This window comes from Erpetoichthys calabaricus, chromosome 16 (genome assembly GCF_900747795.2).
Source record: "Erpetoichthys calabaricus chromosome 16, fErpCal1.3, whole genome shotgun sequence".
In the NCBI taxonomy this organism is placed as follows: Eukaryota; Metazoa; Chordata; class Cladistia; order Polypteriformes; family Polypteridae; genus Erpetoichthys; species Erpetoichthys calabaricus.
In genome coordinates this window covers 49,323,625-49,340,014 of record NC_041409.2, presented here as the reverse complement: position 1 = coordinate 49,340,014, position 16,390 = coordinate 49,323,625, and the positions used below count along the sequence as shown (strand labels likewise).

The 16,390-nt window shown below is 39.4% G+C and overlaps 1 protein-coding gene across 1 annotated transcript in view; it reads left to right on the top strand.

The window, feature by feature from the left end:
- Window positions 1-16,390, top strand: part of LOC114666487 (E3 ubiquitin-protein ligase TRIM39-like) — a 61,436-nt gene that overhangs the window by 31,872 nt on the left and 13,174 nt on the right. The window contains exon 7 of the mRNA XM_028821382.2: window positions 15,552-15,764. Coding sequence (XP_028677215.2) covers window positions 15,552-15,764 — 213 coding nt within the window. The remainder of the gene's footprint in view (window positions 1-15,551; window positions 15,765-16,390) is intronic.

Here is a 16,390-nt window from a genome sequence, read left to right as displayed (position 1 = left end):
AAGACAGTAAAAACTAAATTTACAAACACTAAGTCACAGAGGAAATTAAAACACATGTTAAAACCAGAACAACAAGGGATCACCCCCAGCTCACAGCACACTGCAACTGAACCTACGTGTTCTGCAGTATATTATTAGCTAAACTGTCATCTATTTAGCCAGCTCCATGGTGTTGCAAGGAGTTGGGGAAAACATTATTTAACATCTGCTAGCATTATGCTAATTAACATTAGCTTGCTATTGTTAGGACCTTGTCTGGCACTAAAAGTTGGTTTTGTGTTCCTCCTGATTCAGGAAGAACATTAAATATTGGAGTTAGGAATATTAACTAGACTGGTAGTCTTGATTGTAATGGCATTTGGTATTTGTGCCACAATGGAAAAAAATAAAAATAAATAAAAGTATAATTATGAAGTAAATAATCACATGAAAAAGTGGAGTTTTAAAGGAGTTATTACAATTTGAAAAACTGCAATGATGTATAAAAAAGATTGACCGATTGATAGGTGACAAAACCAGCATGAAAAGAAACCTTTTGAAATAAATAATAAGGTTTTTTGACATGTGCAATCTGGAATAGTCTGAATAGGAAATATGTCTTAAAGAGTTAATTTTTAGTCAAAGTCAAATTAAAAATATTAAACATTAAAACTGAATAAAACACAGAAGTAACATTTAATGGTATCAATTAGTGTTAAGTATTATCAACCACTGTGTTCTATTTTATAAGGTTTATTTAATTTAGTTATAAACAAAATTATTGGCTGCATTTTGCTTTGAAATTAACAATAGTTTGATACAGCTTTAAGAATTAGAATGCAAGACAAACATATACATTTCATAACAAATGTTGCTGTTTCAATAGGTCTATCTTGTATCTCTGTTTATTTTAATCTTTTGATAAGAAACCCTTGGGCCAGGGAAAAGTACAACATATATTGGAAATGAACAGTGCCAACATGCTAACTAAAAAAAGAGGAGTATTCTGGATAAAGACCCATCCCATCTGGGAGGCTGGCTACACCCCTGACATCATTTTTTTCAGCTATTATTCTTATAGCTGAACTTATATTATATTATTACTGGGACTAGTCCACTCTCAACTGAACAATGAAAAAGCTCCTAAAATGGATGTTATGTTTGGGCTTGTAATGTTTTACAAGTGATTTAATTTGGCCATGGCTCCACTCTAATTGTGCCAGAAGTCAACTTTTTATACAAGAGTAGGCTTTTTTATTTTTACGAATGTTCTTTGCAGTATGTAGAAAATGTCACTGAAGTCTGCCTATTCTATACTTATGATAAAATGTACTTTGTTTCAGCAAAACACAGGGTGTAGGTAGCAAATGTCTGAGAAGCAGTGATATTTGTGGTTTTAGTTGCCTTCTGGAATGTATAGCCTATTGTAGACTGTCCTTGATGAAATGAGCCTTACTTTACCATTATATTATCCATTAACCACCATTAGCATGCAACAATGTGAAATGCTTTGAACATTTTCCAGCACATCCTTGCCTCTTCTCTAATTGGTTATACATTTGCTTGTTCTACCACAGCTTGCTATTGCATAATCCAACAGCCATTTTCCTCTAGATCATGAGCCTTTTCAGTCTGGCTTTCGCACACAGCACAGCACTGAGACAGCTCTTCTCCATGTAGTTAATGATGTTATCCAGTCTGCAGATTGTGGTTCACTTAATATTCTCCTCCTTCTTGACCTAAGTGTAGCATTTTACACTCTTAATCATGAAATCCTCCTGTCACGTCTCTCTGCTGTAGGGATCTCTGGCTTAGCCCTTCAATGGGTCACATCATATCTTTCAAATAGGCAACAGTTTGTCGTACTCGGCCGATATAAATCCTTCACCTCACCTGTGTCGCATGGTGTCACTCAGGGTTCAGTCCTTGGGCAATTACTCTTTCTACTTTATACCCTTCCTTTGGGTCAAATTATTTGCAGACACGGCCTTAACTTCCACTGTTATACAGACGATATACAGTTATATCTTAGTACTCACTCCCCTACAGACTCGCCTCCCAGCACACTCACTGACTGCATCACTGATCTTAAGCTATGGATGGAAAATAACTTTCTCAAACTTAATGCCAATAAAACGAAATGTTACTGGTAGACCCAAACTCCCAACTTTCTAAGGCATCCAACTTCTCCGTTTCTGTTGATGGTACACTTGTCAAATCTGCTCCTGTTGTCAGAAATCTTGGTGCTTTGTTTGATTCATCACTTAACATTGAGCTCCACATTAGGTCTCTTTCCAAAATTTCACTCTGTCATCTCCGTAACATTGCCTGCCTCTGCCCATTTCTGTCCTTTAATGACGCTCAGACTCATTGGGTCATTGTTTCATAATGTCTCATATTGATTACTGTAATTCTCTCTTCATCGACCTTCCTGCAAAATCTATACAGAAGCTACAGTATATATTCAGAACTCTGCAGCCACATAAAGCATTCTACTCATGTCTCCCCCGCTCTCTCCCAACTGCACTGGTTACCGGTTCCATCAAGGATTAAATTCAAGATACTGCTTCTCACCTTCCAAGCCCTACATAATCTTGCCCCCCTCTACCACACTCAGATCCCAGCTCCTTACACTCCTTGTCACTCTCTCAGGACCTCCAGCACCACGCACCAGACTCTCCACCCTTCAGTGTTATGGCCCATCTTTCTCAGTCTCTTCAAGATTGCTCCTCTTTCTCCACCTTTAAATCTCAACTCAAAACTTTCCTCTTCTATGGACCTTGGGTTTGTGAAAGGTGCTTTATAAATGCAACTTATTATTATTATTATTAGATGCAATTTGAAGATGACTGCACGTCTCGATAATTGGTTTCTTTGGCCAAATGGTGCTATCCCAATTTTCAGCATCACATCCATGACTACAGTAAATATGAATGTGTATAGTATCAAGACATACTACAGAAACATTTAAACATATTGTGGAGTTGCCGAGTCGTTTGCTGCAACATTTCAGTTGTACTTAAACATTTTATTGAAAACGGAAAGATTGTAGACTTTTAGCCACAGTTAGAATTTGGATGTACTGAAGCACTGATAAAGTGAAGTATCAAAGTTACCAGTGTGTTTCTTTATGCCGGTCCCAAGCCCGGATAAATGGGGAAGGTTACGTCAGGAAAGGTATCCGGTGTAAAATTTTGCCAGATGATCCGTGGTGGCAACCCATAATGGGAGCAGCCGAAAGAAGAAGATTAATAATTTTTAAAATAGAAAAATATTTTAGAAGTAATATTTTAAAACAAAGATTCATGAAATTTAAATTACAAAAATAATTTCAGAAATTTAAAAAAAATCAATTACAATTTTCTCATCCAACTCTCAATCAAAGTAACAAAGGTAATGCTTTGGAAAGGTTGATATCCCTGTGTGCCTTCCCCTTGAGCCATTAACCTTGGTGAATCAATGGCCATATGTAAGTACTCCTACACCACTACCCCTACAGTCAGATCCATAACTAACTGAAAGTGCCCATCGATGAAAAGAACTTTACTCAGAAAATGAGGGCCAACCCCTTCTTGCCAAATGTACAGAAACATCTTAGTTCCAGTACCCCTGCTCTTTCACATGACCTTAATGCACAGGAAGATAAGGTCTTAAAAAACGTCTCTGCTGTATTGCCTCCTATGTGCAGTAAGTAACATGAAATGGTCACCTCTGAGGTAAAATGATTAAAACAAAAACATATTAATGGCTGTAGTTATAATTTATTTGAATATGAATCACTGACACAGGAAAACATTTTTTTTATAGACCCTCACTTTAATTCAGGGTTGTAGGGAGCCAAAGCCTATCGCAGCAGCATAGGGTGCCACCCAGGAACCAGCTCTGGATAGGGTAGCACTCTATTGTAGGACCCACTCACACACACCCACCCCAAACTAGGCAACACTAAAAGAAGGGTAATTTCCTGGTCTGATTACTGTCTTTTTGGAGTTTATACATTGAATTGAGCCCGCATGGGTCTTCTACAGCTACTCTGATATTTTCCACAAAAAAAACGTCCAGTGTGGGTTGTTATTGTTTGTTTAGCTCATCTTGACAGAACAACTTAGAGCACAGGGAAAACCATTGAGAAAGGGTTTAAGAGCTTTGAATCCCTTAAGGAAAGCAACAGAGTGTATGACACACATTCTTAGGTACTGGCACCCATTTTAAATATTTATGATGTAAAAAATAAATCCAACATACAGTAAGTGACATAACCATAATTGTGGAGTAGAGCCATTGAAAATCAACATACATTTAATATTACTAATTCTCAAGACTACGTGGGTTTCCTCCGGGTGCTCCGGTTTCCTCCCACAGTCCAAAGACATGCAGGTTAGGTGCATTGGCAATCCTAAATTGTCCTAGTGCTTGGTGTGTGTGTGTGTGTATGTGTGTATGTGCGCGCCCTGCGGTGGGCTGGCGCCCTGCCCAGGGTTTGTTTCCTGCCTTTCGCCCTGTGTTGGCTGGGATTGGCTCCAGCAGATCCCCGTGACCCTGTAGTTAGGATGTAGTGGGTTGGATAATGGATGGATAGATGGATAATTCTCAAGACAGAACAAAAGCAATGATTTAATGCTTTTCTGAAATTATTTTCTCCTTCATATTACATTGCTTTTCTTTTTAAATTCTTATGTTTTTACAGTATATTTTTATACTGCATAAATATATTGTCAGTTTCTCTATACTGTTTTAAAACATTTACAGTATAATCTAAACTGAACAGAAAGATTTCCAATTTAAACAATACTTTTAAATACATGCCTCTGAATTTATTCTGTGGCATCGTGGGGAGCTGATGTGATAAGTTATGATGCAAAAATGCATTCTAAATGTAAAGACATCAGTTCAATGAAAGTCTGTAACAAGAAGAGGTCCCTAGAATTTTCAGATTCAGAAGCTACCAGGTGTTCATTCTAGCTTTAAGTTTGGAATGAAAAACAAGTTTTCAAAAACAGCCCAATAGCCAAAGGTTGTAGCTGTCAAGTGGAAAAATGTATCTAATTCAGGTCTGTGAAATGTACTTCTGCATTAAAAAGCCTATTGTATCAGGAGTATGGCAACTGTTAATAATTAATACAGAAAAGAGAAAACAGAACACATGCAGCACTTGTCCTATCTCTTCTGAAAAACAATAGGTGAATTTTGAACATAATGTACTGTGACTGGTTAACACTGTGGACACATGCATTATATCTCCGTCATATTGACCTTTAAAGAATAAATATTATAGAATCTTTTGCACTCTCCATTACAATATCCATAGTACCCCATAGGAAGTTTGACAATTAAGTGCAGACCATTAAGTTTGTCAGACTCATGTGGGGGCGGCACGGTGGCGCAATGGGTAGCGCTGCTGCCTCGCAGTTGGGAGACCTGGGGACCTGGGTTCGCTTCCCGGGTCCTCCCTGCGTGGAGTTTGCATGTTCTCCCCGTGTCTGCATGGGTTTCCTCCCACAGTCCAAAGACATGCAGGTTAGGTGGCTATTCTAAATTGACCCTAGTGTGTGCTTGGTGTGTGTGTGTGTGTGCGTGTGTGCTCTGCGGTGGGCTGGCGCCCTGCCCTGGATTGGTTCCTGCCTTGTGCCCTGTGTTGGCTGGGATTGGCTCCAGCAGACCCCTGTGTTCAGATTCAGCGGGTTGGACAACGGTGGATGGATGGACATATTCTAAAATATCCAGATGAGTCATCATGGTAAACAAATTTCAACAAGTTGTCAAGGCAAATTTTTATACACTTGCTTTCATCCATCCATCCATTTTCCAACCCGCTGAATCCAAACAGGGTCACGGGGGTCTGCTGGAGCCAATCCCAGCCAACACAGGGCACAAGGCAGGGAACCAATCCCAGGCAGGGTGCCAACCCACCGCAGGATACACTTGCTTTAACACCATGTTATATCCAACTATGTTTTTAATACCATTTTACAGAATCATGTTGCTGAAATCAACAGGAAGATATGAACTTATGTTAAAGACCGGTATGTGTCAACCTGTTCTTGTATCATATCCAATTACGCATATCAGCAAAAGAAAAGCTAATCTTACATAATGTTTGAGCAGGTGTGCGCTCTGTTTTAAGATTGTTTAACATAATATCTTTCCCGCGCAACATGAAAAGTTCCTTAAGTCTTCTTGTCTGTGAATAAAAACGCAATACAAGGCTAATTCTGTAAGAATAAACCTTTGGAAAATGTCCCATAAATGTTAGATATAAAAATGCTGCCAATAATTTTTTTTATAACTAAATTAAATAAATCAGTAAATAAATAAGACTTATAAAATAGAACAGTGTTTGATAATACTTAACACTAATTGATATCATTAAATGTTACTTCTGTGTTTTATTCAGTTTTAATGTTTAATATTTTTAATTTGACTTTTTCAAATTTTATTTAAAAATTAACTCTTTAAGACATATTTCCTATTCAGACTATTCCAGATTTCACAAGTCAAAATAGCTTTTTATTTATTTCAAAAGGTTTCTTTTCATGCTGGTTTTGTCACCTATCAATCGGTCAATCTTTTTCATACATCATTGCAGTTTTCCAAATTGTAATAACTCCTTTAAAACTCCACTTTTTCATGTGATTATTTACTTCATAATTACCTTTATTTATTTTTATTTTTTTTCCATTGTGGCACAAATGCCAAATGCCATTACAATCAAGACTACCAGTCTAGTTAATATTCCTAACTCCAATATTTAATGTTCTTCCTGAATCAGGAGGAACACAAAACCAACTTTTAGTGCCAGACAAGGTCCTAACAATAGCAAGCTAATGTTAATTAGCATAATACTAGCAGATGTTAAATAATGTTTTCCCCAACTCTTTGCAACCCCATGGAACTGGCTAAATAGATGACAGTTTAGCTAATAATATACTGCAGAACACGTAGGTTCAGTTGCAGTGTGCTGTGAGCTGGTGGTGATCCCTTGTTGATCTGGTCTTAATATGTGTTTTAATTTCCTCTGTGACTTAGTGTTTGTAAATTTAGTTTTTTTACTGTCTTATATTTGTGATACTTGCTTGATATGGATATGGGCAAGTAAATTTTTCATTTTGGAATAGTAATGTTTAGCTTAACTCTGCGCTTGACCATAATCACCACACAAACCCTGGTCCTTTGACTCGTATTCAAGAAGAATGAATTAACTTCTTGATTCTTGGACTCACAGCTCAAACTTACATCCCTTCACCCTGAATGCTACTAAAACAAAGGGTGATTTTTCACAAACAAGGGCAGAGCAGTTTTCGATGACAGTTGCCATTTGTAGCATGGACTGCCTAAAAGAAAGAATCACCCACACAGGTTTTAGTAAAATTTTAATCACTGTGCTAACACATATAATAGATATTATGTAATTATTCACTAAAACATTTTCCTTCCTGATTTGCCTAATGTGTCCAAAATAAGCCTAATCATAAGACCTGTAGTGTATAGGCTCATATAACTTACTATAACCATTCTTATTTTTCAGGGAATCATAACTGATGTAAAATGGTATGCTATTACCAAGCATTAACAGAATTTCTGAAACTTTGTATTATACAAAGCACCCTGAGTACCAAAGTGGTACTTGGAATGTTGATGAAAATGCTGTTTTAAATTAAAGCCTGAATAAGATAACTGTTTTCTATTCAACATATAAAATGTTTAGTAAATAAAGAGAGAGACTAAATACAATTTATAATGGAACACCGATGGACAGCTGAATAACCAAGGAAATCTAATTTAACTTGAAGTGCCACAAAGTGCTTTACAAATAAACCCCTACAACATTAATCTACAAAGAGGAAGGCCCAATTGCAGTGGTGAGATGGAGGCAAAGCTGACATATTGGATGAACTGGTAAATTCAGAGCAGAGCTTTTAAAAGTGAGTAGTATGGATTTTTGCACAATATGGTAGAGTTACTACTTACGACTGTCACAGAAACATTTTCAAAGGACTGCTGAAACTTACAAATGTAGGGATAACAGTTAAAAACCTAAAGAGAATAATGAGTGGAGTGTAAGCAAAATGTTCTGATCCACCAAAAAATAAGGTTTACTGAACAAGGCACAAGATGGAAAAAGGAGGCACCAGATTTAAAAAAAGAAAGTGAAATCCTGACCCTCAATATGCCCTGACTAATACCGTGTTATATTGGATACTCTGTGCCTGGTGAAGTAGCTTAAAACGTCTTCTTCTTCTTTTGGATGCTCCTGTTAGGGGTTGCCACAGTGGAACTTCAATATCTTTCTGTCCTCTGCATCTTGTTCTGTTACACCCATCTCCTGCATGTCCTCTCTCACCACATCCATAAACCTTCTCTTAGGCCTTCCTCTTTTCCTCTTCCCTGGCAGCTCTATCCTTAACATCCTTCTCCCAATATACTCAGCATCTCTCCTCTGCACATGTCCAAACCAATGCAATCTCGCCTCTCTGATTTTGTCTTCCAACCATCCAACTTGAGCTGACCCTCTAATGTCCCCATTTCTAATCCTATCCATCCTCGTCACACCCAGTGCAAATCTTAACTTCTTTAACTCTGCTACCTCCAGCTCTGTCTCCTGCTTTCTGGTCAGAGCCACTGTCTCCAACCCATATAACATAGCTGGTCTCACTACTCTTCCACAATCCCCATTACTCTGTACTGTTGATCCCAAGTATTTAAACTCATCCACCTTTGCCAACTCTACTCCCTGCATCCTCACTATTCCACTGACCTCCCTCTCATTTACACACATGTATTCTGTCTTGTCCCTACTGTCTTTCATTCCTTTCCTCTCCAGGGTCTCCTCAACCTGCTCCCTACTATCGTTATAGATCACAATGTCATCAGCAAACATCATAGTCCACGGGCACTCCTGTCTAATCTCGTCTGTCAACCTGTACATCACCATTGCAAATAAGAAAGGGCTCAGAGCCAATCCCTGATGTAATCCCACCTCCAACTTGAATGCATCCGTCACTCCTACCGCAGACCTCACTACTGTCATACTTCCCTCGTACATCTCCTGTACAACTCTTACATACTTCTCTGCCACTCCCCGACTTCCTCATACAATACCACAGCTCCTCTCGAGGCACTCTGTCATATGCTTTCTCCAGGTCTAGAAAGACACAATGCAACTCCTTCTGGCCTTCTCTAAACTTCTCCATCAACATCCTCAGAGCAAACATTGCATCTGTGGTGCTCTTTCTTGGCATGAAACCATACTGCTGCTCACTAATCATCACCTCATTTCTTAACCTAGCTTCCACTACTCTTTCCCATAACTTCATGCTGTGGCTCGTCAATTTTATTCCCCTGTAGTTACTGCAGTCCTGCACATCCCCCTTATTCTTAAATATCAGCACCAGTACACTTCTTCTCCACTCGTCGGGCATCCTCTCACTTTCCAAGATTCCATTAAACAATCTAGTTAAAAACTCCACTGCCATCTCTCCTAAACACCTCCATGCTTCCACAGTATGTCATCTGGAGCAACGGTCTTTTCATTTTTCATCCTCTTCATAGCTGTCCTTACTTCCTCCTTGCTAATCCATTGCACTTCCTGATTCACTATCTCCACATCATCCAACCTCTTCTCTCTCTTGTACTCTTCATTCATCAGCCTCTCAAAGTACTCTTTCCATCTGCTCAACACACTCTCCTTGCTTGTTAGTACATTTCCATCTTTATCCTTTATCACCCTAACCTGCTGCACATCTTTCCAAGCTCGGTCCCTCTGTCTAGCCAATCGGTACAGGTCCTTTTCTCCCTCCTTAGTGTCCAGCCTCTCATACAACTCATCATACGCCTTTTCTTTAGCCTTCGCCACTTCTCTCTTCGCCTCATCTCCTTGTACTCTTGTCTACTTTCTGCATCTCTCTGACAATCCCACTTCTTCTTTGCCATCCTCTTCCTCTGTATACTCTCCTGTATTTCATCATTCCACCACTAGGTTTCCTTTTCCTCCTTCCTCTGTCCAGATGTCACGCCAAGCACCCTTCTTGCTGTCACACTTACTACTTCTGCTGTAGTTTCCCAACTATTTGGTAACTATTCACTGAATCCCAGTGCCTGTCTCAACTCCTCCCTAAACACAACCTTGCAGTCTTCCTTTCTCAACTTCCACCATTTGATCCTTGGCTCTGCCCTCACTCTCTTCCTCTTCTTGATCTCCAACGTCATCCTACAGACCACCATCCTATTTTGTTTAATTACACTTTCCCCTGCCACCACTTTGCAGTCTTCAATCTCCTTCAGATCAACTCTTCTGCATAGGATGTAATCTACCTGTGTGCATCTTCCTCCACTCTTGTACGTAACCCTATGTTCCTCCCTCTTCTTAATCATTCCTCTCCTTGACACCATACCTAACCATCACCTCCTCGTCTCCACTGTTCCCTTCACCAACATGCCCATTGAAATCCGCTCCAATCACCACTTTCTGTCCCTTGGGTACACTGTTCATCACTTCATCCAACTCACTCCAAAAATCTTCTCTCTCACCCATTGCACACCCAACTTGCGGTGCATATGCACTAACAACATTCATCATCACACCTCTAATTTCCAGCTTCATAATCATTACTCTGCCTGACACTCTTTTCACCTCCAAAACAGTCTTGACATACTGTTCCTTCAGAATAACCCCTACCCCATTTCTCCTCCCATCCACACCATGATAGAACAATTTGAATCCACCTCCAACCCACCTGGCCTTACTCCCCTTCCATTTAGTCTCTTGCACGCACAATATATCAACCTTCCTTCTCTCTCTGCTAACTCCCCTTACCAGTCATACTGCCAACATTCAAAGTTCCTACCCTCAATTACATTCTCTTTACTTTCCTCCTCTCCTCCTGCCTCTGGACATGTCTCCCCCCTCTCCTTTGGCCAACAGTAGCCCAATTTCCACTAGCACTCGGTTGACTAACAGTACTGGTGGCGGTCGTTGTTAACCTGGGGCTCGACCGATCCAGTATGGAAATTTGTATTGTTGTCTGCATATTGATTTGGCAAAATTTTACACTGGATACCTTCCTGACGTAACTCTCCCCATTTATCTGGGCTTGGGACTGGCACGAAGAAACACACTGGTTTGTGCATTCCCTGTGGCTGGGTTGAAGTAGCTTAAAACATTCCTTTCATTACTAGTTTAATAGGTTCGAGAATATAAATATGGAATACACGCACAAGAGGTACCTGGTACCTCAACAACAAATGGCTCAATTGAAACAGAAAGCCCCGGCTTCCAGCAACCTTTTAAGAGCTACAGAAAGTGAACTGGATAAACAAATGAAATTCATACTTGAACGCAGTGACTTGAGCGCCGATGCAAAAGATAAACTTTATACGGAAATCTTGCAAAGATACCTTACCTTTGTAAATAAAGGGGATAAAGAAACCGGCACAACAGTGACACGGAGTTCGCTTTTCTTCTCCGAGTACAGTCAGAAAAATTTATGGATAAAAACTTTTTAAAATCTAAAGACGTAAATAAAAACAGACAACCTGATCGAGACAAAAACTAATTGATTGGAATGCCCATTTCGGTAACAGAAAAAACTAATATTGTTTGTTTCAGTAATATGAACATTGTATTTGTACTTTAATCATCATACACATAGATAGATAGATAGATAGATAGATAGATAGATAGATAGATAGATAGATAGATAGATAGATAGATAGATAGATAGATAGATAGATAGATAGATAGAAGTAAATATAAAATGCTACAATGTATATTATACACACACGAGTGCGCTCACGTGCCTACACACAGAGAGATGGTACTGAGCATAATAATTAACAGTAACCTATGATCACCGTTATTTTGGATTTTAAATCCCCAGCGCCTCTCGTTTTAAACAGATGTAATTTTTTAAAAAGTGAGATACCAGTTTCCGAGTAATAGATCGGAGAATCAACTTGGAAATATTGACCTAAGGATAAAATTTAAGGATTCAGCAATGCGTTTTTTAAAGCATACTCATTTGACGGATATAATAATCAATAATATGCTGTACCTTGATCTTGACTGCTGGGACTCTCGGGAGAATAGACTGTATTAACAATAATTATATTTCATTTAGTCCTATCCATAAAAAATAAATAAATAGAAAACATTGTTCTAATAAGATATTGAAGACGTACCATTTTGTCTTTCGACGAGATTCAGAGTCATCTTTCAGTATTAACGTCAAGCTGTGTAATGGACCGGTCTGAACACTTATATGTACTGAAAAGAGCAGGGATTTTTTGAAAGCTGACTTTATAACAGCGTTTCTCAACCTTTAAGTATTTGTGACCCGAGTTTTCATAACAGTTTTGATCGCGCCCCCCTAACGTTTTTTTGAAAGGAGCCCACTAATACCAATTTGTTCTTTTTTAATTAATGATATATCATAGATGCATATTTTATTATACCTACTTAACTTTTATTGACATTTATCTAACTCTGTATTTATTTTTCTAGTATCAGAATGTAATGTAGTTTAAGTTAATTTGTTTAGTTTCAATAGATGTATTTTTTATATTTTCGATTCTTATTTTCTTTTTTTCACATCTTTGCGCCCCCCCCTTTTTGTTACTTCGTGCCCCCCTAGGGGGGCCCGCCCCACAGTTTGAGTACCACTGCTTTATAATAAGGAGAGTGATTTCTTTTAACAAATGTGTGCCCTTTGACCCGTTTTATGCGGGCAGCTGTGTAATGGGTCGGTGTCCAGCTGAACGCTTATACATACATATACAGCGAAAAGAAGGTTATTTTTTTAAAAGCAGAATTTATAATTAGAGTGGTTCTATTTTAGCAGTTGTGTGCCCTTTGACCTGTTTTAAGACCGCTTTACATTTACAACAGGAAGATGAATTTATGTTAAAGACTGGTATGTGTGAACCTTGTTCTTGTGTCAGCTGCTCAAGTACGCATATCAACAAAAGAAAAGCTAATCTTACATATAGTATTTCACATAATGTCTGAGCAGGTGTGTGCTCCATTTTAAGATTGCTTAACATAGTATCTTTCCCGCGCAACATGAAAAGTATCTTAAGACTCTACAAGAATAAACCATTTGGAAAATGTCCCATAAATGTTAGGTAAAAAGAGCGTTATTATTTAAAATATGGTGTATTTGATAGAAAAGGGTTTGTTTTAGATAGATAGATTTTTTATATGTATCAATTGCTGTATACTATTTTACCTCTGTGTGATTTTTAAAAGGCTTATATCAAACTAATTATCTCGTGCTTTACATGCAATACCTAAAATCCTTTACCTTCAAAAGTTAAAAACCACAAAACAAGCGTCTGTTTTCTCAGCGAAGGAGGGACCGGCCATGCTCGGCAGCACACAGTGGGGTGCACGCACAGGGCCTGCCAGATTCAAGCAGCAGGAACGTGGTTGCCCTTTCTCTCTCTACACACTGACACATGAACACAGCCCCAGTCAGAGTGCCTTTTTGTGAGATGGGGGAGCTGTTTCACTGCAGGGCCTGTCAGCGTGCCTTTGTGCGAGATGGCTTTCTGTGGGATGGGGAAGGCTGTTCCATTCAAACTTCAGCATACAGAGAGCAATTAAAAGCAGATTAGATAGAACAGCCTTTTTTTTACAAATTATAAAGCAGAGGTTAGATAGATAGACATTTTAATCTCGTGATAATATTAAAATAATAGATAGATGCAGGGGCATGCTCCAGAACCGTTGAGAGGATATGCAGGAGCGGCTATAAGGGAGACCTGGCCGGCTGGGTATGAGCAGGAACATGTCTGGACATGTCGATCAGGCCTTGGGTTCATGGCAAGGTTGTTCTTTTGATATAAAGGGCCTCAGGAGAAGGGGCAGGGAGGGGGGTGCCAGCCAACAAACAGGTCTTGACAGACTGGTGGGCAATACAGATGCAGCATCCATCAAACTGCTCTTGACACAAACCCTGAACCCAACAGGTGGGTGGGGTGGGATTAAGGTGGGGTCTGGGCGGGATCAACACCCATCAAACTGCTATTGATACAAACCCTGACCAATCAGACGGGTGGGGTGTGATTAAGGTGGAGTCTGGGTGGGGTTAGGGAGGGGACAGGTTTGAATTCACCAATCACAGGACAGGGGCGGGGCACATTATTTAAATCCACCAATCAGAGTGAAGGGGGACATTGTGATTGACATTTTGACAGAAGCACCCTGCCTTAATACTACTACCGCTGGTTTGACTTTGTGTTGAATGAGCGGTTGCTCATAGAGTCCTGACTGAGGCACATTACCAGCATTGTGAGGGAGTGTCAGTTATGGCACTATGGCCATGTGGCACAATTCCCCGAGGATGATCCAACTCACAGGATCCTCATTGTTGAGGAGCCGACCGTCTGGACCAGGCCAAGGGGATGCCCATATAAGACCTGGCTGCAGCTGATAGAGGGTCTTTTACAGAGTGTGCGACTGAACTGTGTTTCTTCCTGGGGGGTTGCCAACCAAGATCACAAGCTCTTCCGTCGTGTGGTGGTTGCGACAACGCGCTATACCAGTGCATGATCCCCTACCTGACCTGACCTGTAATTGCTTGGTAAAGTTGGAGGAGTCCAGAAGAATCATTGGGGTGTCAAACAGGCAACACCATTTAATTCAACACAAAAAAAAACAAGTGCACAAACAAAAAATCCAGCTCTCAAAGGCCATCTCAAAGCCTCAGTTAGCTAAAATAAAGGTTGCTCTCTGAGCAGGGCAGTTTGGAGGCTCAGATTGAAATGAAACGCCTCCTTTGTTCTTATAAAGCTCCAACCAGAATGGGCTGGGCCTTCTCTGGGCACTGTGGGTGGGTCATTTACCCTCTGGAACTGCAAAGGGAAGCGACAACAAAGTTTCTGACAGTGCCCCCTCTTGTCCCAGATGAAATATCACATACCTTAGTTGAGCCTTGAAAGTGATCCTGAGTGCAAATGCATGACGATACAGATAAATGCTTGCAGAAAATCAGAAGAGTGTGTGAAAGTGAAGACGTTCAAGGGAAATCGAGCTTTTGAACTGAAGACAGGACTCTTGACCACTGAATGAGGAGGGAGCAGGATCTTCAATTCAAAACCTTGATACAGTTTGAATGCCCTTCACCTTTGTACACTACTATGATTTTCCAATAGTATCTATAAAACAGCCAAAGCCTCCATGTTGTGTAGGGCAGGTAGAAACTAAAGATTTGTCAGGCCCTGAGCAGAGTGGACACAATATGCATAGCTGGTTTATTTGAGAAATTTCCACATTGCTTGTGGATTTATGCCCTGTTGTGCTAACCATGCAGATTTCAAATGAATATTTTATTTGAAATTTCTTTATAGGTTAATTTTGAAAGATAAACTCTTAAAAGCATAAGCTTATGATACATTTTCAATTAGGAAAGTGAATTGTCATCCAACTTCTTAGCTGTTAATTGTAACCTGTGCTCAGGAACCCGACAATTAACAAAGTTAAATGAATTTGACTACTTCCATTAATATTTCAGTTTTCTGGTTTGAAAATGTAAATGGATTCCTTAAGATAACAATCTTTAAATCACTCTGACCAGAAATCTGCACATGAGGAGACAGAGGAAAGCACAAAGTCCCTGGATGAACTGATGCAGATAATTGAGAAAAAGCGAGAAGATGTGGTTAGACTGATTGAAACGAAGGAAACGACCAAAGTAAATCAGACAGAGCACCTCATTAAACTACTAGAGCAAGACATTCAGCGACTTGAAGGACTTTTGAAACCAAACGATTACTTCAACTGCCTAGTGGTAATGCTTTTTTTTTTATATATAAATTCTATGGCATACATTTCTCAAGAGCTTTATGGCTTTGGAGGATGCCCCCAAACCAAGTGCAGAATGGGATGGTGGGGTTAGCGCTCAGTCTTTGACCCATGTTAACTGTGTGATTGAATGTTTATTAAACTTGAACAAGAGTCATCACTCTTGAAAATCAATGTTAATCAAATATTGCAAAAATGAAAAAATTCTGACGTGAGTGTCTATTATTTAACATTCATTAATTACAAGGGACGTTTCCGGACATTTTTTTTTTAACTCTATTAAAAATTTCAAAAACAAACGATATCACTTTTCCACATAGTCACCTTTGTTTGCGATGCAATTTTCCCAGTGTCGTACCAACTTTTTAATGCCCAATTACTACTCCTCCTGCCTTCACCGTTTCCAACAAAAATATGAAAAAGTGTGGAAACTTTTTGAATGTTCCTCGTATTTACCCCTCTGATGCTGATCTTTCTGATCATAAAATAGGTCATTACGATAGCAATTGATGAGAAGAATTCCTCATTAATTGTAGGATTACGGTATTTGAGGGTTCCTCTAGAGTGCCTCTTTCTCTTTCACGATTTGGCTCAAAAACTAATCAGCACATC